This window comes from Adiantum capillus-veneris, chromosome 10 (assembly GCF_014529385.1).
Source record: "Adiantum capillus-veneris isolate H3 chromosome 10, ASM1452938v2, whole genome shotgun sequence".
Classification (NCBI taxonomy): Eukaryota; Viridiplantae; Streptophyta; class Polypodiopsida; order Polypodiales; family Pteridaceae; genus Adiantum; species Adiantum capillus-veneris.
In genome coordinates, this window is record NC_140940.1 from 106,360,209 (window position 1) to 106,383,537 (window position 23,329).

The following is a 23,329-nucleotide window of genomic DNA, read 5'->3' on the forward strand; positions in this document are numbered from 1 at the left end:
GTGGACAATTTCCAATAATTCAACTTGGAATGCAGACGTTGGATCACCCAATCTAGTTTCTGCATAGCCGATACATTCCAACCCAGTGGATAACCCAAATCGCGAACCAGAACATGTGGAGGAACAATCTCCCCAAGCCACAATATCTTATGCCAGTCACTCTTTCAGAGGCAATAGCTTGGATTTGCAAAAGTTAACTTTGAGACCTGATGCCAATCCAAACAAGTGAAGAGTATGCATAATCTGCGGTACATCATCATAGCTATTACGAGGCATGAACAAAGAGTCATCCGCGTAAGCCTGACCAGCAAACTGTCGACCAGAAGGTAAAGTCAAGCCATGTAGCCTACCAGTGGAGGTCAAGGAATCCAAATACATAAACAAGGGATGAGTAGCGATCGCATAAAGCAAAGCACTTAGAGGGCATCCCTGCCTTACCGGCCGTCCCAAAGGCCAAGATTCTGTGAGAAAACCATCCAGCAAGCCTGCAGAAGTACTGTATGCATACAAGAAAAGCACGACACGGGATAGCCTAGACCCAAAGCCCAAACATCTCATGTTATCCGCAATGTAATCCCAAAGAACAGTATCAAATGCCTTTTCAATGTCGAACACACACACACACACTCTCTCTCACACACACAAACACACACGCGCGTGCTCACACACACACACACCCTTTTTTTTGTAAATCTTGCTGATATAATTCACAAGTGGGAAACCTCAAAGCAAGGAAAACCCACGAAAAAGAAGAGATACAAAAAGTGGAGCCCATGAGGCTTTGAGGGCTAGAAACAGTCAAAGTAAATGTTATAGGCATCAAGAGTAATGTCCCCAACATCATAAGCAAAAGGCACGCTTGACCAGGTGATAGTTTGAAATAGGGAAACGGGTCAACATCGGTGCCTTGAAACATTAAGAAGTTGCGATGGTGCCAAATGGCCCATAGAACCCACAATCTAACCCAACCAAAAAAGACCGTAAACTAAGATTGTGGAGACTGAAGCACCCCAAAAAGCCAAAATCATCTATGAGAAGCGCCCGAAGGAAAACGGAGCCAAAGAGCAGCCGACACCTATTGAATGAAGGATCTGGAGTAGCGACAACCCCACAATAAGTGTGGCATAGTCTCCTCAGCTTCATGACATTTGACACAACGAGAAGGCATAATATACCGTGCATGCAAGAGGCTGCCAATAGATAGAGCTCCCACCAAGCAACGCCACAAGAAAATACATTTTTTTAGAGGGAGATGACTCTGCCAAATACTAGACAATGTTCGTTTCCACCATAAGGATGACTTGGAGAGAGACCACAGCTGATTACCATGACACGCAATCCACACATCAGATTGCAAGAGGGCATAAATATTGCCAACTGAAATGCATTCCACGCTGGTATTGGCAAGATTCCAATTCGAACAGCGGGAATCCACATTCAAAGGAGGAATAGTTGAGAGATCAACAAGAATCCTTCGAATCTCCCACCAAAGAGGAGAATAATGGAGTCCCAATCGAAAACGAGACGCCGCATCAGAGAATGAGAAAACATGACCCGTGTCATCCACCATTGGATGCACCTGGCATATTCCTTTTTGAGAAAGAAAATACGCCTAGCGAGGGACCGTTAGAAAAATGTGGAAGAGAAAGCCTTGTTCCAATGCACGCTCTCCACGCAAAGGGAATTGCCGAGAGAGGATTGTCAACCACGCCATTCCAACTCCGAGATGATAACCTTCTAATCAACAATGAGAGAAGAAGTAAAGGGACATCCTGAAATGTGCCCTTCAAGATTCCCAAAAATGACTTCCCAATATGTTGGCTTTCAACGATCAAAAGAAGGTGTGACAATATGCATACAAAAATGTGATACTCCAGGATTGTTGTTGTTCCACCAAGACTGGCAATAGCATGGCTTTTTAAGCCAGAACATGACTTCGCAAATCCAAAATATTCAGCCCTCCAAGGCGCTTTGGAGAACCCAACTTGTCTATAGATAACAGCCGGAGACCCTTTTTGTGAGACGAGGTGTGCCAAAAATACTCCAAATCTAGACAAAAGGGACTACATGCGCAACGGACACCAAGATAAGAAGGGTAAGTAAAACTATACATAAGCTATGAGAATGCACTGGATAATCCTGAGATGTACATGTAGTGGCCAAGTGGACAATTTCCAATAATTGAACTTGGAATGCAGACATTGGAGAACCCAATCCATTTTCTGTGCAGTTCGTGCATTCCAAGCGAGTACATAACCCAAATGGCAAACTAAGATGTGTGGAGGAACAATCTTCCCTGTCTATGATAGCTTATGCCAATCATACTGTCACAAGATGGGCACCACATGCCAATAGAAAAGAACAGACTGAACAGAACATCAACACAGTACAAGCCCGTACTCCAGACTCTGCACCTTCTCCAGGAAGCATGCCAGAGAATGAGCCCTAACCTCATATTTAAAGGCCCTTGGCCTGAAAAGCAGCTACATTGAAAAGCCTTCAAAACTCAAAAGCTTCTAGTCCAAAAGCAATGCCAAAAAATTGCCAATGTAATTTACGAAAATCCGTACAACTGCTAGTCAGCAGTCAACGCAAAACGCGAAAATCCGTACAGTGTGCCACATCATCAGTCACTCTAATTTTCAAAAATCTGCCACATCATCAGCAGCTACGCAATTTTTTGTGTGTGTGTGGGTCCTGCTTTATTTCGTTTATGTCACTTGGGGCCCCATCGGACGGGGTCCCCATATGTTGGTAGGACTTCTTCTTCTGTTACTTGTTCTTCTTAAGGTTTAGGCCCCTCGGCCGTCATCTGCAAGTTGACTCCCTTCTTTAGGGCTTTTTCACGTGATCTTTATGGCTTATGCCCTGTAAGACATGAGCGGTGAAGACGGGAGCGCGCCCGATGTGCGATGAAGTAAGGGTGGGAGTGGCTAATAAGTCCGGGGTTGGAGCACGAAACTAAAATTTCCATTGGACTTTTGAAAGTGCAATCTTGCTCTGTCTTCTCCCTGGTAGGACTGGTATGCTTTATGAAAAGCACACGCCTGATGCTCTGATACCACTATCACAAGACGGGCACCACGTGCCAATAGAAAAGAACAGAATGAACAGACTTTTAGCACTTCAATAACAACTAAACTGTGAGAGAGAGAGAGAGACGACACGTACACGGAGTGGCGGAATTCCATCCCAGAGAGTATTGGCCCTAAACCTTGGCGCCCCTTTCGGTATTTCTTTATATTGCATCAACACAATACAAGCCGGTACTCCAGACTCTGCCCCTTCTCCACGAAGCATGCCAGAGAATGAGCCCTAACCTCATATTTAAAGGCCTTGGCCTGAAAAGCAGTTACAGTGAAAAGCCTTCAAAACGTAAAAGCTTCTGGTCCAAAAGCAATGCCAAAAAGCTGCTAATGTAATTTACGGAAATCCGTACAGCTGTGACGTCAGCAGTCAGCGCAAAACGCGGAAATCTGTACAGCCTGCCACGTCATCATCCAGTGTAATTTTCAAAAATCTGCCACATCATCAACAACTATGCAATTTCTTGTGTGTGTGTGTGTGTGTGTGTGTGTTGGGTCTTGCTTTATTTCCTTTATGTCACTTGGGGCCCCATCGGACGGGGTCCCCATAAGTTGGTAGGACTTCTTCTTCTGTTACTTGTTCTTCTTAGGGTTTAGGCCCCTCAGCCAACATCTGCAAGTTGACTCCCTTCTTTAGGGCTTTGACACGTCAGCAATTTGTGACACATACTCATTCAAAGGTAATAACTTGTATTTACAAAAATTAACTTTGAGGCCTGTTGCCAATCCAAACAAGTGAAGAGTATGCATAATTTACTCCACATCATTGTGTGATTGCAAGGCATTCATAAAGAGGCATCCGCATAAGCCTGGCCAGCAAAGTGTTGCCAAGATGGTAATGCTAGGCCATGCAATCTACCAATGGAAGTCAAGAAATCCAAATACATAAGCAGGGGTCAGTAGCGATCGCATGAAGCAAAGCACTGAGGGGACACCCTTGCCTTACTGATCGTCCCAAAGGCCAAGAGTCTGTGAGAAATCCATCCAACAAACCTACATAAGAGCTATGTGCATACAAGAAAAATACCACACGAAAGAGCTTAGGCCCAAATCTTAGTTGTTGCATGGTGTCTTCAATGTAGTCCCAAAGAACATTATCAAAGACCTTTTCAATGTCAACCTGCATGACCAATACATCTTGTCGAGTGTATTCTGCATATTCCATGCTAATGATGACATTCACCAGGTTATCAGTAATTTGACGGCATGGAATGAGGCCATATTGAGATTTATGAAGGCCTTCATGCAGAAAGAACTTGAGTCAATTAACAAGCATTTTAGCCATTAATTTTATACCATAGGCATGAGCATAATTGGTCTCTAGTGAGAAAACTCTTCACATACAGCATGCTTGGGTATCAACTTGAATAGGCCTTCTTTCCAAGAGGAGAGTAGTTCCTGCTACTCCCACGCCATATTGATCATTATCAGCAGTGGAAAACTTAGTTCATCCCATAATGACAAGAAAAATTCCACTCTGATACCATCCCAACCGGAAGCTTTCCAACGGCCCAAATCAAGCAAGCTGGCATACAATCCCGGCTCAGTGAAAAAAACTCTCAAGCCTATTTCATTGAAAGAATGGGAGTAACATGTGATAGAAACAAATGACACACTTGGAAAGCTTCTTGTGTGAGAGGTAAAGGAGCCTCAAGGATCTTACTGTAATGAGACTACAAGGCCTGTGCTAGCTCCAGTAAGGAGGAGGTCCACTCCCCTAATGAAATTTTAACTTTCTTGATAGCTTGAGATTGCCTAGAATGATGCAAATGCTGGAAGAATTTTTTAGAAGTACAGTCTTTGTATGTAAAAGCCTATTGGCAAGCTTGAGTCTTCCATTTGGCCAATTTCCTCTCATCATTATGTTGTAACATAGTATGAGCAGATAGTAACTGAGTCATTTGAGTCTCAGTAAGAGAGGAAGTGTTGGCCACGTGCATTAATCTGGGACAAGTATGTTTTTCCTGCTTAATATGGTCCCTCAATTGCGACAAATAAAACCTACCATAATCTTGGACGACACATTGAACACGCATGACGAATTGAAACCAAGCTGTGTCCATATCAACATGCATTTGAGATATCAAAGGTGGGATGATGTCCACAATCATAGTGCGAAAAAGTTCATGCTTAAGATAAGCATTATCGACATACAAAAGTCTCTTCCTGGGTAGGGAGTCATTGGCAAAAAAGGAGCTAAATGCAATTTTAAGCAGATGGGAGCATGATCCGAGAGACACAAGGTATAATCAATCCTCATATCACATACAAAGTCATCATACTACTGCATATTGAAAAGATACCAACGCTCCAATTGAGCGCGATACATAGATCGAACACTCTGTTAAAATGTGAATCTTGGGTCATCCGCATGCAAAAGGGGCCACAAATCCAATCCATGACAAGTCAGCATAAGATGATCCCATTGGCATTCCACATAAATCATGTGAGAGTGTCCAATAGTATTATCCACAAGATTTGGTGCATTATTGAATTCCCATAGAGAAATGCATTGGAACGCCACCAATATGAGGAGACAACACTCCACAATCTTGCCCTATCAACGGATGCTATGTATGTATATAATCCGATAAATTCAAAGACTTCCCCATTAACAATACATTGGATGACCAACCATCTCCCATCCGGGTCATTGAAAACCAAGGCGGGAAGAGCTCATGTCGAACAAGCATAAGCACTCCAAAAAAGTCAGTTGATCCTGCATAAGCTATCCAATAGCCTGCAAAGTGAGAAATTTGTCCGGAAAAATGATACTGGTTATGCTCTTGAAGAACAACTATGTCCGCTTTACATGTATGGAGATAGTGCCAGGTAAGCCACCAATTGTCGTGGTTGCATAGCCCATGCACATTATAGGAGATGCCATTTAAAGAACTATGCATCCTTAACAGTATATACAGTGGGCGACTAAACTACTAGTACCTATTGGCACATCCTCATCTGTGGTGGAGATGTAGCATAACCTTGACTAGGAGGACTCAAAAGAGGGGCACCTTGCAATGAAGAGGCTTCCTTTGTAACTACTTCCTTGTAGGAGCGAACAACCTTATCCAAGGCCTCAACCAAACAAGTGTTGTCATTACAAGGAAGTTTTTTCTAAGGAACATTTTTTAATGGGGCCACATAGGTGCAAGAAGATGCCGGAGTGCGGGCTTTGACGATTTTATTCAGCACTATCCAAGCGTGAGAGGTTGAAACCTGTTCTTTGTCTTTATCTTTTGCATTCAGAGAAGCATGAAGTGTTTGCAATTGTGATTGCTTTCCTTCACATTTATTTTTCCTAGCCGTCAATGTGGAAGCAGAAGCACTCTTGATTTGTACCTCAGGAGAAGATTTTGGAGGTTTTGGAGGTTGAGGGGAAAGGACAGCTGAAGGAGGTGGTTGTAGATTTGGTTCTGAACAACGGAAGCAAGAATTTGCAAATTTACCCCATTTGAATTTGAATGGGCGCTTTCCAACCACTGTGTCCCCAGAATCAATTGAAATGCTTGTTAGTGTAGAGATGTCAGTGTCCCAAAAAATACAGAAATGATTTGTCGCACACAAACACACAACAGTGGACGAAAGTTGTACACACACTTTTTTTTTTTTTTGAAAATCCTGTTGATTTAATTTACAAGTGGGAAACCTCAAAGTGAGGAAAACCCACGAAAAAGAAGGGATCCAAAAGACGGAGCACTATGAGGCTCTGAGGGCTAAAAAAAGTCAAAAGTAAATCCTATAGGCTTCAAGAGTTATGTCCCTAGCAACATAAGCAAAATTCAGTGCTTGACCGAGCGATACTTTGAAATAGGGAAACGGTTCAACATCAGTGCCTTGAAACATTAAAAGGTTGTGATGGTGCCAAATGGCCCACATAATCCAAAATTTGACCCAGCCAAAAAAGACCGTAAACTAAGACTGCGGAGATTGAAGCATCCCAAAAAGCCAAAACCATCTGTGAAAAGTGCCGGAAGGAAAACAGAGCCGAAGAGCATCTGACACCTGACAAATGAAGGATCTGGAGTAGCAACAACCCCACAACTTGTGTGGCACAGTCTCCTCAGCTTCATGGCATCTGATACAACTAGAAGGCGAAATATTGCCAGGCATGCAATAGGCTGCCAATAGGTAGAGCTCCCACCAAGTAGCACCATAGGAAAATACGTTCCTTCAGAGGCAGATGACTTTGAGAAATGATAGAAAATGTTCGTTTCCACCATAAGGGTTTCTTTGAGAGTGACCACAACTGATTACCATGATGCACAATCCACGCATCAGATTGCAGAAGGGCATAAACGTTTGCCAGTTGAAATGCATTCCAGGCTGATATCAGTAAGATTCCAATCAGGACAACGGGAGTCCATATTCAAAGGAATTAGCTTTCTTTTTTCTTGCTCAATCCTCCTAAGAAGACTTCCATCGGGATGTTCGCCAACAGTCAAAGCCTCACACACACGTCTTAAATCTAAACTCCCTAGTCCGAGTTGGAATCAAATCAAGGAACTGTGACCTTCCTCAAATAGGGTGTATAGACCCTAGATCTAAGCTTTGAGAAATGCTAATAAGATTTGGAAAGCAGAGCTGAGATTCCTTCAAGTAGGGTGTAGGCATCATATCCAAAAGGTCGGACTCTCAGATAAATTCTCACCCTTCAGAAAACAAATTTGAGATATTCCAACATGCAGAACAAGAGTTGTAGCTCTTGTTCTTAACATCCATCATGCTCTCAAAGTAAATTGTTGCAATCATGCAAGCAACATCTATGGGAATAGAGCCTCACATTCCCATTTTCAGGTACTGTAACTTCCCCTAAAGCATATCAGTGTAAGGGGACCAATCTAGTGCTGAGTGAAAATTCTTCTCTTTCTGTTTAGGTAAATGAGATCATTCAAGGATCACTATTTTGATATTATTGTGCACTACTGTTAGTCTAAGACTTTCACCTAAAAAAACGGAAAAATGTGCGCAAGAAAGATGGTGATATCTCTACTCACATGTTCTTGTGCATCACATACTTCTAAGAAAGTATACCAGATTATAGAATCTTCTTTTTTGTGCTCACTTTACAGTCTTGTAAAAAAATTGGTAACAAAGAATTATTAAAAAAACAAACTTTTTAAGGAAGACTTTTCAAAGGTCAAACAAATAGGCCATTGTTTGGAAGGGAAGAAACAAAGGACACACCAGAATTAAAGAGAGACTTTCTTTTGTGCACTTACTTTGATCATAGGAAGGACGACCATCCTCATACTTAAGACTCGTCCAAAGCTCTCCTACTGAAAAACTTGGTAACGTTCTTTCACAATACCTGCCACTCACCAATTAGTTACATCAGCACCACTTAGCCCAAAAACAGGAGTAGAAAATTCAGATTTTATACACAATTTAACAATAGAAAAGGATATCTTGGCCACGAATGATCTACAGAATTTCCATCCAACAGGCACTAGAAAAGCTCGTGTTCAGCTGCCTTCTAAGCCAGAAACTAAGCAAATTTTTGGCTAAATGGTATATCTATGGTTGCTTGAAAATGGAACTGCAAGGACTGCTTTGAAACTCAGCCCGTCTTTTATCACCACCATCACTGAATGAACATTTTTTCAAAGCATTTGACATTTTTATATGCTTGCTTGACATAACAAGCTAAAACACAGAATGTACACAGAATTTTTCTTGAAGGACAATCCGAAAGGCCCATTGTACATAGTATTGACTACACACTAGGACATTCTCTCTAACATCAGTAACATCCAATATTCCACCTCCACAAAACTTGTTATAGAAACTCAGCATATGAATGGTTAGAATAGACAGAAAGAACCTCAGACGTGGCCCCTTGAGAGAGAAACAAAAATTCCAAAACATAAAATGAAAGAAACACAAATGACCATACCATCCAAAATTTATTAAGATACACAATAGGATGTTCATAGTGTATCTGTAATCTCTTTTCGAATGGTTTTTCGACCTTTCGTTTCTCTATTCTCTCTCAAATGTATTTTACTAACCATCTAAGTCCACTGGAAAGTATACTCATATATAGCAGTATAAGTTTAGAAATTTTTTTCTGGTGCCAATATAGTTCCAGATCTACAACATCCTAGAAAAATTACTTTAAAAAACAAGCATATTTCATTTCAGCCTTTCTATCACATATCTTTTACACATTATACTCTGCCATACTTGGCGTACTGTCTCATACTGGCTTGCTATGTATATGATTGTTAGAACATTAAATGATTTCTTCAACCCACAAATGGCTCTCTCAAAGGGAACGATCTTGAACTCTATCCAAGTCCTTGCTTGAGTCCCTTCTAGAATCTTGGCAAGCCACCAATTTCTTGCCATCACCTTGAGTTACATGGCCACATGCCACAATTTTGACTTTTTTGAAAAGTTATTGTTTGGCAAAAGAAATTCCAAAATTTCTAATGAAATAGAGATCCTTAGAGACCTCTCTTCTTCCATTCTAACTCCCAAACTTGACACTCCTCATCTCTAGACTTAAAGATCTTGTCACCATTTTTTGTATGGCGCTTTATGTAAAGGGAGGGCACTACGTGCGAATTGAAAAGAATATACTGGAAAAGACTTTTAGCACTTCTAAACGCGAGAGAAAGAAATGAAATGAAATGTTATATTAACGTCTTCAAAAGGCAAAAATGACCTATGAGACCAGAAAGTTACAATGCGGTGTATCTGATACAAGGTCAGATTAACAAAATAAATTAAACTAGGATAACAAAATATAAACATAAATACTGCGGGATCCTAAACTAAGCAGTACAATGTGAAGACTATGGGAGGGGAGTAGAGATCCATCTTCATCTACACTCTGGACGACAAAAGAGTATGGCTTGAATCTTTTCCCATAGCCTCCTTCAAAATTGTGTAGCTCCTCTCCTCCCTCGGGGTCGTCTAGATCTCCCTAGCTCCAAAGCTCGGTCTATGAGAATGCCAGTAGTGCGGGTAGACCTCTCCAGTGTCGCTGGTTGCTCCTCTGTCTGTTCTTCTGGGTGTATAGTATCTAGTGTAAAGAAATCTGTGATCTATCTCTGGGGATGTCTCTCTTCACCTCTCCTCAGTAAAGTTTCTCTATGCTTGTGTAACTCAAGTAGATAAAGCCCAAGACATCTTTGATCCTCATAACTCATGACCCTAGATAGAGGCCCAAAACCTTCTCTGAATAGACAGTGAAAACGACCTCGTATCTCATAGTACACTGTGCAATGACATATGTAATGTACTTCTGTCTCTGGCTCTAGATGGCATAAGCGGCATATTCTGTTATTTGCTGGTGTCCCTCTGAATCTGCCAGTCTCAATCTCGAGCTGATGTGAGAACGTGCGTATCTGGCCAATGGCACAACGCAAACCATGCGAAAGATGCATGTCCATATAGCTAGGTCGAATTACAAACCCATCCCCCGTGAGGTGGAGAAGATGCTCTCTATAGAAAGCCATCTTTGTGCCCAACTCTTGTAACGGCTCTATCCATGTCCTCCTCGTGTCCAACTGGATCAAATCCTGAAGGATGAGTCTATTAATCTCTACCCGTGTCAGAGACCTCAAGGGTGCCTGAAGAGAGTATTGAAAAGGAGGCAACCTGTCCATGGTGAAACCATGTCTCTGAAACCATGATGTCATCTGAGCATACCAGCATGATGTATCCCCGTTAAGAGCTAATTGTCTAGAGGACTCTAGAGCCACCCTGGCATATCTGTCTCTTGTAGTATCCCACAGACTGTGTACAAAGGAGACTGATCTTGTGAGCGCCTCAATCTCCATAGGGGGGGCAGCTAATTCCGCTCGAATGATATCATGCGGTACAGAAACCTTGGCTCTAATCAGCCGAGAGATACTAGGGGCTTCTCCATACGCCTCCACCCATCTTGGCCTATAGAAGGTCCCCAAACATGCACCCCATATAACATAGTAGAGGCAACCAAAGTATCAAAGAGCCATAACTTTGTCCTAGGTTCCTGGAACTGAACCTGTGAACACATCCTCTCCATTCCTCCCTGAGCCGCACCCGCTCTAGTTAAGAGAGAGAGAGAGAGAGAGAGAGAGAGAAATGAAATGAAATGATATATTAACATCTTCAAAAGGCGAAAATGACCTATGAGACCATTAGATACAAAGTGATGAATCTAATACAATGTCTGAAGTTTAAGTACAAAAAGTACTGAAAGTAAAAATGAAAACTGAAAATGAAGTGTGAAATGTGAAATGTGAAAATGTAGAATAGGCCCTCAATGACAATCTGGGTGTCGTGCTAGAATGCCTCTGATCCTCTGTTGGAGTCTCCACATAGTAGATACGAAGTGACGGAGTTCCACTCCAAAAGCACTAACCACAAAACCCTGGCGCCCTTTTGATACTTCTTTCATGTTTCTTTACAAAGATACAACTGTCGCGGAACTTGGTCTCTACTTCTACACACTTAGAATGTTGGAGTGAGCCTTTAAGGCTTATATTTAAAGACCCTTGGCCTTAAAGCATCAAGCATGAAAAGCTATGGCCTCAGGCTGTTTCGCGAATTTGCGGAATTTCCATGCATTGCCATGTCAGCAAGCATCTCTATGATTTATGAGCAACGTCCGTATAGTGACACGTCAGCACTTTTAGGGTTTGCACAGCAGGCCAAGTTGTCCAAGGTTGGGGTTTTAATGTCCTAACCCCCTAGGGGTTGCCACATCAGCAACTTATGACATACCCCCCTCTTGAAAGAAGAATAATCGCCCACAATTAGAGCTGCAAAACTCAATCCGATTCTTTAGCAGACACTACCTTTGTGCACACATGCCAATGCCCATCATTGCCACACAACACATTCTCTAGCATGCATTATATCATATAGTCCCACAATCCAGTAATCTCATCTGTATTGGAGGTCTTGATATTCCTATGTAGAATGTTAGCTATCACACCCAGACCGCGATGGTACTATCAATGGGTGTCTCGATGCACTTAAATCACATACCTAGGTAATCTCATCCAAATTGAAAGTATCGATGCACCAGACTTATATGCTTTGCAAAATGGTTTAAAGATGACACAAATTTCACATATGTAAACACATAACATAAAGACATCCAGATACAACCAAACGCTCCCCAAACTATAATCTGTGTCATTTAGAGGGTTCCAAGTACAACCAGATGCTCCCCAGACCAAAGTCTGCATCATTTTGAGGCCACATACAACCAAATGTTCCCCAAACTGCAGCCTACGACGCTTGAAGCTCGAGTTATAACTAAACATTCCCCAAACTGCAGTCTATGTCATTCAGAGGTCTTCAAACAACATTGAAACCGACATTAAATCAGAATCAAAAAAAATCAATCTGTACCAAGACAAGTTTAAAACATGTAAAATCTTTTCCAAATAATTTTAAAATAGTGTTGCAAAAATACCTAAATACATAGCAAAACTAAAATCATTCCGGGTTGGTTTCTGCAGTTAAAGGGAGACCGGCTTGCCATCCTCAAACAAAGTGATGGTTTTGTTGCGGATCTGAATGGTAGCATCATTTTTGTCATGCCAAGGTATGCCCAATAGAGTGGCACAATACCGTGCCTTCATTATGTGAAAATCTGCCTTGCCATGGTACCCTTGAATGGTGACAGGAAGGGCACCAATAAGTGGTACAACTGTACTAATATCTCTATAGCTAGCTCGGTCTTAGTGCCTCCGGCAAACTGGGCGTACTCAAAGTAAATTTTCTTGAGGAACTCTGGGTGGATAAAGTTTCCGGTGGCTCTTGAATCGAAGAAGATAAGTGCTTTATGCCCATGAATCTTTCCATAAGCTTTACACAATTCCTTGAAAGCATTGGATATAGAAATGCGGTAAATATCTAGAACAAGGTGCACTGAGGTTTTGGCTTTCTTGGTGAGAGGTTTCTCTAGAGGTTTATCACCTTTGTGGGGGCAGACATATGAAGTGTATTGCGCCCTGATTGGAAACATTCGAAGCACCTACCTTCTTCTTGGAGAGTTTCTTGTTGGTGGGTAGTCAATCTGAAGAACTTGTGCGTTGTTGCCAAGGATTCTGTCGGTTGATCATCAAGTGTAAATTCCGATCTTTCCTTCATGAGTTTGTAACCAACCACAACATGGTACATGAGCTCCTAGATTGTCAACGCTTTCTTGGACAAACAATATTCCTGTAGTGGTGATGGCAGTCTATGGTATAGCGCTCACACTGGTCCTCCAAGGTTTTCAGCTTGATGTCACATGCGCACTTCACTTGCGCTATGTGGACATGTTTTGTCACAGTCTAGCATGATCCAGTAGCTTAGGACTGAGCCTGAAAACTTTGTGAGCCTCTAGCAGGACGTGTATGTCTAGGCGGGTCACCGTTGCATACCCTCTCTTGCACAGTATAGTCACTTAAGCATATAGGCAATTAACAATGTGTGAACCACCTCTAAATAAGGTTACTTGTAATAAGTGACTTTGGGGCATTCTAATAAATCGTAATTAATTGGTCGTAAGAATTGATCGACCCAATCTAAAGATCGCATAAAGGCAAACTTTTGCAGCGCTAAGAGGGCAGGCGGCTAAGAAATCGTTGTACATAGTGTTTCAGCACCATCAGCCTTTAGCGTTTCTCAGGAAGCAAAGAAGGAGCAAGTCAACGTTTCCTTCAGGGTTTCCTCAGCGTTTTTAGCCTCCTATGACCAACATTTCTAGCACAAGGAAGCCAGTGTTTTCAGCTTTGGAACGTCTGTAGATTCCAGCCCTAGCCTCGTGGTGGTTGCAGACCCCTAACCATTGACCTCGCTAGCAGTTCGGCATCAATCGTCATCGTCGTCATCGACTTCAACATAGAACCAGTAGTACCCCAGCATCAGAAGCATCAGTACCAATTAGCATCAGCATCTCAGCATTCAGTCATTGTATGAGCATTTGTGCAAGAATAAAGAAAGTACTTGCTCTGGCAACACAACAAGGGGGCCCTTGAGGGTTGGGACCCGACATCCCTGTGTCGTCCCTGTACAGTGATCTTTTTGTTGTAGGCATCCATGATTCCCTGTACACGAAACAACCAAGGAATACCTAACAACACATCACATCCGTCCAGTGGCATGATGTAAAATTCTTCAGCATCTACATAGGACTGGATATGTAGACGCAACTTTCCAATGATGGGTGTCACAGCCTCTGTATGGCCAGGACATGCCAAACCTGCCTCTGCTGTATACCCCATCTCTTCAGGTCTGATTCCCAACTTTGAAGCCAATTCTGGGGAAATGAAGTTGGCTTTGGCACCTGGATCAAAGAAGATAAGCACTGTTTGATCCCTAACCTTTCCCCATGCTCTGCAAAGCTCACTTGCATCTGAATTTGGCTTGTCGCCCACCATATCTGGCACTAGACCAGCCATGGGCTTCTTTCCTTTCCTGTCCTCCTTGTCTTCAGAATCAGCTGGCCTTTTCTTTGTAGGACAGTTGTAAGCAATGTGGCCAGGCTGCTCACATATAAAGCATTTGTTCTCTGTCCTCAGGACCTTCTTTTGCTCTTCTGACTTGCGAGGAAAACGACTTTTCCATTTCTTTGCTGGTCCTTTTTTCTGATTCAACCGTAGCTTTATCTTTCCCTGCGTTGGCTGACTCCTGAGTCCCTTTAGGAGCCTCATTGGGAACGTGCTTCTTGGCTGAATTTTTCTTGCCTGATCCTGCCTTGACGCCAATGTTAAATTCACAATCTTCTCCCTTGAGCAAACCATTGCCAGTGTTTGCTACCTCGATGAGCTGCGTCAAAGTAGTGACTTTGGTCTTTGTGCAGTATTTTCTCAATCCTTTGGGTAGGCCACAACAGTATTTTTCTATCTGTTCTGTTAATGGCACAAACCTATAGGAAGTTACTGGAAGTAGAGCTTTCCAAAACTTCCGATTGTAATCATCCAGATTTCTGCAAGTGGCAGCATTAAGCTGGTGCCATTCTGTCATGACATCTGCTTCGAAATCATCAGATAACCATGCTGCTGCAAAAATCTGCTTAAAGTAAATCCATGTGGACGGAGCTTGCCCTTGAAGCAATAAAGTTGTCCACCATTGTCCCGCATTCCCTGTCAAGAAAGTGGCTGCCTTGCGGACCTTTGAAGCCTCTGTAAAGTTTCCCCCTGCATAGGCCTTATCAAACTGCTGGAGGAATGAAAGAGCCTTCTTCCTGTCATCAAACCCTGTAAAGGTCGTGAATGACACACCTTTGCCACCTTCTTTGTACGGAGTTGGCCTCTCCAGCAGCGTTAAATTGTCATATGGAAGTGACTGAAACATGGGAACACTATTAGGGTTCATCTGTGTTCCTTGGCCGCTATTAACTTGACCTGGAAATGCCATATTTAGCTGCTGATTTGTAATTCCAGCCATACCAAAATTTGCCTGTGGCATCCCAAACTGGCCCTGACTGCTTTGAAACCCTGGTTGCATACCCATGACACTGTACATGGGGTTAGGCATCATCGTTTGAGCACCCCCAAACACTGTTCCTGGCGTATAAAACTGATTTCCAGGTGCATGACCAGCCATGCTCTGGAATACCGATCCACCTCCAAAATAGCCAGGGTGTACTGAAGGTGGTGGGAAGACCTGTTGCATAGCCTGTAAGTTGCTTCCCTGCCCATTAGAACCAGCTATACGCTGCTGAAAGGTGGCGGGCTGAATTGGTACAGCTTGAAAAACTGGCATCTCAGCCACCTGTTCTTGCACCTTAGGCATACGTTGTGGAGACTGCATGTTCTCCGTCAAGTGTACAGGTGTTTCCATTGACCGTGCGGTATGAATCACCTGTGTTCGAGCCTTAACAGGCTTTTGAATATGATCCAGTGACCCAACTTGCTGAGACGGAACCGGAGGTTGCAGAAAGGCTAAAAACCTCGGATTCTGCATTACTTGTATGAACATAGCCACAGCAGTAGCCAACTGGGTCCTGAATATATCATCATCAGTCTGTGGTGGTCTTGAGGACTCACCCACTTCATGTGTCTGTTGACCCTGTGAAGAGGAAACCTCTTCAGTCACATCATCTGGTCTGTCAGCCATAATTGCAATTCCCTGTGTCTGGTCTATGATCCCTTGTGTCTTCAAGCCCAAAACTGACCAAGGCTCACTTCTATGGGAAAAAGTGATTTAATCCCGTCGATGGAACCATGTAACCGGCCTGTTCAATCCAAAAAGGGCGGTAGACTTTACTTTAAACCTTGATTTAGCTTTCACCCATTATTAGTCGTCTATTTTACCTGTACTTTCAAGACACAACAAAGGGGAGAGGGATACAGGCTGCTAGATTGCACCTGTATGAGTAGACAGACACCAGATTGGCCCCTAACTTAGGCGCCCCTTTCGGTATTTCTTTATTGTTCAAAAGAGGGAATAAACATTGTGGTTCCTACAAGCTGCCCCGCACAAACTCGGCTGAATTTCCACTGTTCCAGCCTGATTTCGGCAGCATAACTGTACTAGAACCCTTCACGGTCAGTATTCCCACGCATTGACTGACTTTCCCGACGCATACGGGCACTTTGCAAAACCTGGCGAGAATCTGCAGCACGCTGAATTCTCTGTTTTCAGCCCTGAAAATGCGCCAGATCGCCTGTACAGCGGTCCCCTTGCGTCCCCGAACCTCCTGCGGGTATTAGGGTCCGTTTAGGGCCAAAACCCTAAACCTGCAAAAATACACAGCAGGCTGTAATTCGCTGTTTCGGGCTCCATTTCGCGTGCCGGTCGCATCCCTAGCAAGTCCTCGAGCTCCCGCACCTGTAGGGCTACTTGCCCTTTGAATCGGACGAGATTTCTGGCGTGAAACCTCTCCGAATTCACCTGTACCTGCGGGGGGGATTAGCTGCTAGCTAATCCAGTACCTGTGCAAGAGGCTCTTGCCTCGGCAATCGCGCATGAACCCACACAACTGTACATTGGTCAAATGAAGAGCCCACTAGAGGGGCATAACATACTGCCAAAGGGGAGAGAGAGGGCAGTGCGTAGCGTGCAGGGCATCACTCCTGGCACCGCACTGTGCATAAGAGGGAAAGCAAGCACTCCATAGCTCTTAACCTGTGACAAAATCAGCAAATGAGCCCTTCTTCCCTTCAAATTCAGCGCCAACTCCTTCTTGCATTGGAAACTGCACCAGAATGTGCCACTTGGCACATTTACAAGCATTTTCCCGTTTCGGGGTTGCCGCCTAAAAATATCCCAACCGGTTGCCCAGTTGACTTCACGGCAGAGTAAGAAAATGTTCCCTTTGTCATTCCGGAGGTAATGACGCCAACACATTTTCAAGTCCCAAAATAGCAGTTCCCTAAATTTTAGGAGATGCTGCCATTGTATCTTTCTAGGTCATCCGACCCTCTTTGTACACTGCGGCCACATCCAAAACTGAAATGTAGCCTCTGTAGCAAAGGATTCCACTTTGGCTAGTCAATGACCCCACTTGGCTAACCATAGTCCTTGTCCAAGCTTAGTGCTCTCTTGCCCTCAGGCCTGGACTCCCTCTGGACAGTTCCACACTAGCTATGCAATGCAGGGCAGTTAGATTTCCCGAGGGGTGTTTCCAAAAAGTGAAAGTAAATAGATAATAAGAAAGAAATCAACAAAAAGGATAGATAGTAGTCACACGCTGGTGACAGTACGGACGCTGTGAATTGCACTGACAGCTGCTGATGTGGCAGCAGTACGAATTTATGTGTTTGGTGCTGCAAGCTGATGATGTGGCACTGTGCGGATTCGCGCCATGTGTTTTCGGATCATATGCTTTTGGAACCTGATGATTTTAGGCTTGTAGCTTTTTATGTAAATTTCTTTTGGGCCTAGGGCCTTTAAATATGTGGCCGTGGCTCATTATTTGACCCTCTTCTGGGTGAAGGTGCAGATACGTGATGCCGCCGCTGTACTAGCCACCAACAAATTAGCAGACTACTCAAAATCCTTACAAAGCCCGTGCAACTTACAATTTTTCTCTCATTTGGTAGAAACGGTAAAGTCTGGAGAGTATGTAGGAGACTGAATAGATACTTCATGATTTCTCTTGAGAAGACAAAGAGAGGGTCTGGAGTTCATAGTTTTTGTTTCTCATCCCAAGCATCCTACTCTTTTGATTCTCTATGCCTCTAAACATCTTGGTTAAGGAATCCTTAGAGAGAATCGAATTTTTTGTAACTCTCACAAGGGAAAAACCTTTTACACATCTTGAGGTTTCCCAACTTCTCGAGGCCTTTCTTCACTGGTTTGACCTTGAGTCATCATGACCTCTTCCTATTCCCAGAATTGTCCTTCTTTGCAAAAGAAAGGAAGGAGACCTTGCTCTAATACTGCTATCTCACAAGAGAGGAGTGCACAACTATACCACCACTGTTTCCACTTCAACACCCTCCCCACAGCGGGAGTGCACAACTTTGCTGCCACCAGCTTCCACCTCTGCCCGGCCCCCGCCTCAATGCCTACATCTTCTATGGGATCTTTGGAGCTTGCTCTGTGCTACTGCTACCCCTGCCTTTTTTCCATCATGCTGAGCCCCTCCCCCACTCCCTAACCCTCGTGCGCAGCCCCAGCCCCTTCCCCCTTGCACACTCAGCTAGTGTTAAATATTGGCGTGCTTGCCTGCGTGTAGGTGGTGGTGACCACAGCGCCCTTTTTTATTTTTATTTTTTTATTTTTTTTTTTTTTTTTGGGGGGGGGGGGGGGGGGGGGGGGGGGGCAGCATATGCTTTAGAGATACAACTAGCAGGCTCCCTTTTGCCTGCAAGCATATGCATGTAGCGCAAAGGTAATGCAAGCATCACCAGAGGTGGAGGTCTTGGGTTCAAGACGTGTGCTTCAAGGACATGTTGACTTTTTTTGCTCTATTGCTGCCAGCCGGTTGCAGTTGACGGGCAACTAGCTCGGGCTGCTTTGCCACTAGGGCAACTAGGCCTATATTTAACCAAAACCCTTGCAGTCAGCCTCCCAGGCCACCCCATCTTTCTTCGCGTTCAGCCCCTAACCCATCCCTATCCCCCGTCTCCCCGCGCTCAAACCTTAACCTGAGTAAGTTGAGATGAAGAGAGAAAATTAGTCCTCGAGAGAGAAATGATCATTGCAGGCATCAGAAAACAAGATTACAATGCTTAAGAGTTGAGCTAAGGCCACAACTCTCATGTAGAAACCCACAAATCTTCGCACTCTAGAACCCATCACATAAATCCTACTGGATCTTTGTGTGCAGTCTTACAAGCATAATATAACATTGCTCATATTCTCAACATCATTACTTAGCATACAGTTTTGCATACAACCGTAGTACTTAATGGATTAGCACAAATCTGCGAATGTTAACACATACTAAAATATACTCATTTGAGATATGCTTAACTGATTGAAAGATGCACCTCCCAAGTATGTACCAACAGTTGCAATAATTTGCTGAAACTTAAAATTAAGTAGAGTTCGACTTACAATTTGGTAAATCTAGGTGCATATCCTTTCACAAAATCAAATCTCCAGCCATCAAATCCAATATCAGCCCTCAACCAGTTCATCCAATCAGAAAGTTCATCTTGCACACGCTTATTTGTGTGATCTAGGTCTGGAGCAGCCCCATAGCTTTCCCCTGTATCATGATGCCCTTTTCCTCCACTATCGTAAGCATCATTATCCACAACAGCCCAAGGTCCCCAATCAAGCCTTTCATCTTTTGTCCCTCCCTCAAACACATTCCAGTGCCCACCTGCATCTTGCCTATAGGCACTGCGATGATTAATGACAATGTCTGCCATGCAACAGATTCCATTTGTATGTAAGACGTCAATTAAGTCTTCAAGTTGTGCCTTGGTGCCATACTTGGATTCATTGAGATTGTATAGTTGACTTGGCAAATACCCTGCAAAATTAGTGGTTGGGCATGTTTAATAGCTTTTCCTGCGTTTTTAACGGTTGATTTCATTAGAACACATATGAACATCGGACAAAAAGACAAATCAATTGCAAAATAAACACTTCATTTCTATACAACACTTCTAACCACAAAATGACATCTGATTGTAGTATTATAGACCAAAGCCTGCACATGTCCATTCCAGGTAGAGGATATCTTCCACATTTGTAAACGAGTAAGACGGTATGCAATCAAAACCATATGTTTTAACACAATACAGGGAAGGCTTCATCTTAAAGATTATTCTATTTTTCCAAGACACGTCAATTATGTTTGGTAGTCTAATTGATTTCCATAGATGCAAGGAACATGAAATTAAGGATTACCATGCTTGCATGCTCCTAGAGATGTATAATGACTTATGAGTAGAAGGGTTGAAATAAATTTTTCCTTGCTCTACATGCCACAGACTTCCATTTTTTTTTGGCGCTTGACAGCTTGATACATTATTTTCAGGTGGATGTAGGTCTTATATAATGCATCAAGCTTTCAGGCATCCACAAAATTGAACTTCTATGGCATGCAGAGCAATGGTTTTTGTGAGAGCATTTTTGATGTTTCATTTGTAGAAGAGCCGTCACTCTTGAAATCAGTCTTAAGGCTTCAATAAACAATTTAATTGTTTGTTTTGATAATACTTGTCAAATTATGTACCAAATATTTTCGCTTTGCTTCTACGTTGGTTTATAGATAAAATGTGTTTCTGTTGCCACTTGTACTGAAATTGTTGGGAGGCATGGTTATATGCCTTTTCATGTTAATCTAGTGTCATAAAGCCCAGAAACAGTGCAAAGAAAGATCATACTAGACAGAAACTTGCCATGAATAGCTAGGCAACTATTTGTGATGTATAATCTACAGTAACTTGACGACCCATTCAGAGAAATGATGTGGCCATAGTCATTCCAAATATTCACTGAAGATGGGTGTGGATGCAGTCATCCGACTGGAAGACTGGCTGCAATCATCCTTTCTTTGGTGTTGAGTGCTTTCCTAGGTCGATGGGGACTAGACTGCTGTGACCTCACCTTGACCCTGGCAGTCCAGCTTATGGAGGGAGATCAAGGCCTTCTTCGACCCGATCACATATCAAAAAAGATAAATGGTTGAGGCAACAAGTGACAAGTGCTTAACAATGTGCTATTGGTCAAGTATCTTGCCATGTCCACGAATTGTTTATGTGGCCAAAAGATGCAATCCACCATAACATTAAAGGTAGCCAAACCAAAAGGCATGACTAGGAGCTCATAGAGAACAAGAAGTGTTCTCTCTGAGTACATTATGACACTATCCACTCTTCAAATCATTCCGACCAAAGTTAGTCAAACCTTGCATTGGTCGAGTACCCTGCCATGTCCACAAATTGCTCATGTGGCCAAAAGACGCAATCCACCATACTCAAGGTAGCCAAAACAAATCCTCTGAGATCCATCCTTATACTGTGCAAGAACAAATAAAGAGCGTGCTTGTATTTCTCCAACAAGTGATTGACTCAATACATAATCTCTTGACTGGCACTTCAAAGGCATGTGGTATAACGACCTATACATACTCGAAATGCAATTTCAACTACAAACAATGCACACAAGAGAGCACGTGCGAGAGACAAGAGAGAAGCAGAGTTCCTCTCTGAAACGGGTTGGCCTCTAAGCAAGCGTCCTTGGTGGTATTTATTCATTATATCAATGTTCACAGTACAATTTCCCTCTGCTAGGAGAGACTACTCTCAAAATATCGGTACAACTTGCATATCCTCACTTATATAGGCTCCTATTTCTAAAGGCAGCACACAAAGCGTTTGCTAAAAACAACTCATCCAGATAAAGCAACTTGGACCCATTAAACTATTGAAGGAAAAGCATCTGTGAGGGGAGCTGCTAGGGGAGCCTAGCATCCATATGACCATCAACACCAGTAGCTGTCGGTATGGCCTGCCATGTAAACACTTTTTACTGCAACATCCTTAACTTTCTGTACAGCCTTCCACATCAGCACTTCCATCGCTACATCATCAACTACCCAGATAGACATTTACAATATTGAATCCAGATACACGTACATACTCGCATCTCTTCAAGGATGCTACTATACAGGCTTGCCAGGACTTGTTTGTACCGAATCATGCAAATTACAAAAGGAACAAAGCGCTTTTGACAATTTTCAAATATTATTTTCTAGTCAGAGATGCCAAAGAGACAAAAGGAAGATGTGATGTCCTTACTACCTTTTCAATCAAGCTTCTAATGTTTTGCAGCCTCGATATTGGCATGGGTCATCAAAATCCATGTCAGCCCTTTAGATGTGGATGAGGGATCTCTGCGGCCCATTGTAGTAGGGCTACAGTGTCACTAGCACGGGATAGACAATTAGTTACAGTTGGGCTAGAGTTCACACTGGACGAATTCTGGCCTAGGCAGTGACACGTGGCAGGGATATGGGTGGTGGTCTAACCGACACGGGGCCAGACCATCACCACCACAGTTTGGAGATAGACTTAGCTGTACTGGATATTTTGTTAGTCGTTGGTGGCTCTCTATGATTGTAGTTGGTTCCAGTTTGGCGATCATCATCCACTTTGTATGGTCGAGCATCTTGAGTCTTGAGTCTTGAGTCCATCACCGCACATCTGCACCCTCCCTTCCCATTGAAGCATTGACACCTCCATTGTACCCTTGAATCCTGGGCTTGGAGCTAAGTATGCTGCCAACCAAATTCTGTATAGTTCTATGAGTTTGTTGAGTTCCACTGGGTTCTGAGTCTGTTGTTGTGCTTTGAGTGGTTGTTCCATTTCTGTGCGATGTTTTCTTTCTATTGAAGTGAGGTTTCTCGCATACTGCACTGAGGAGCACCCATTGTGGAGAGCACAACGCACTTTCCCCGCTACAGGGCTCTCATTTTTGGCACGCCCGGTGAGACCTCAACTAAAGTCTCACTCTACTCCATTGAGCTACAAGTTTGAGTAGCTAGCTGGTTCAACTCCTTTCCTAGCCTAGTCTGTTTGTGTGGTCCAACTTGGTCTAGACCAGCTTCGCTCTAGTCCAGCTTGGTCTAGTCCATCTTCGCCTCGTCCACCTTGGTCTAGCTGGTCTAGTCTCTCTCGCCCCTATCTAGCAGGAGTGGTCTAGTTGAGCCTAGCCTGGTCTAGTCGGGACAAGTCGAGTGGGTGTAGAGTATCCAACAAGTTCGAGGATCTCGGCGCCCCTAGCTTGGGTGGGTTGTTGCTACTGCATGACATAGACAAGGTAGTCTAAAGAGAGACAAAGCCCACTACTATGCCCTCTGAAGTACTACCACAGAAAGCGTCAACCTTTTGTGCCAAGTA

The 23,329-nt window shown here is 43.3% G+C and overlaps 1 protein-coding gene across 2 annotated transcripts in view; it reads right to left on the reverse strand.

Moving 5' to 3' along the window:
* The window catches only part of LOC147449420 (alpha-amylase-like), a 166,262-nt gene that overhangs the window by 69,102 nt on the left and 73,831 nt on the right, over positions 1–23,329 (reverse strand). For both annotated transcript variants that reach the window (XM_086521867.1, XM_086521866.1), the window contains exons 3-4: positions 19,530–19,953; positions 8,309–8,397 (exon numbers count right to left, since the gene is read on the reverse strand). In XM_086521867.1, coding sequence (XP_086377993.1) covers positions 8,309–8,397; positions 19,530–19,953 — 513 coding nt within the window. The remainder of the gene's footprint in view (positions 1–8,308; positions 8,398–19,529; positions 19,954–23,329) is intronic.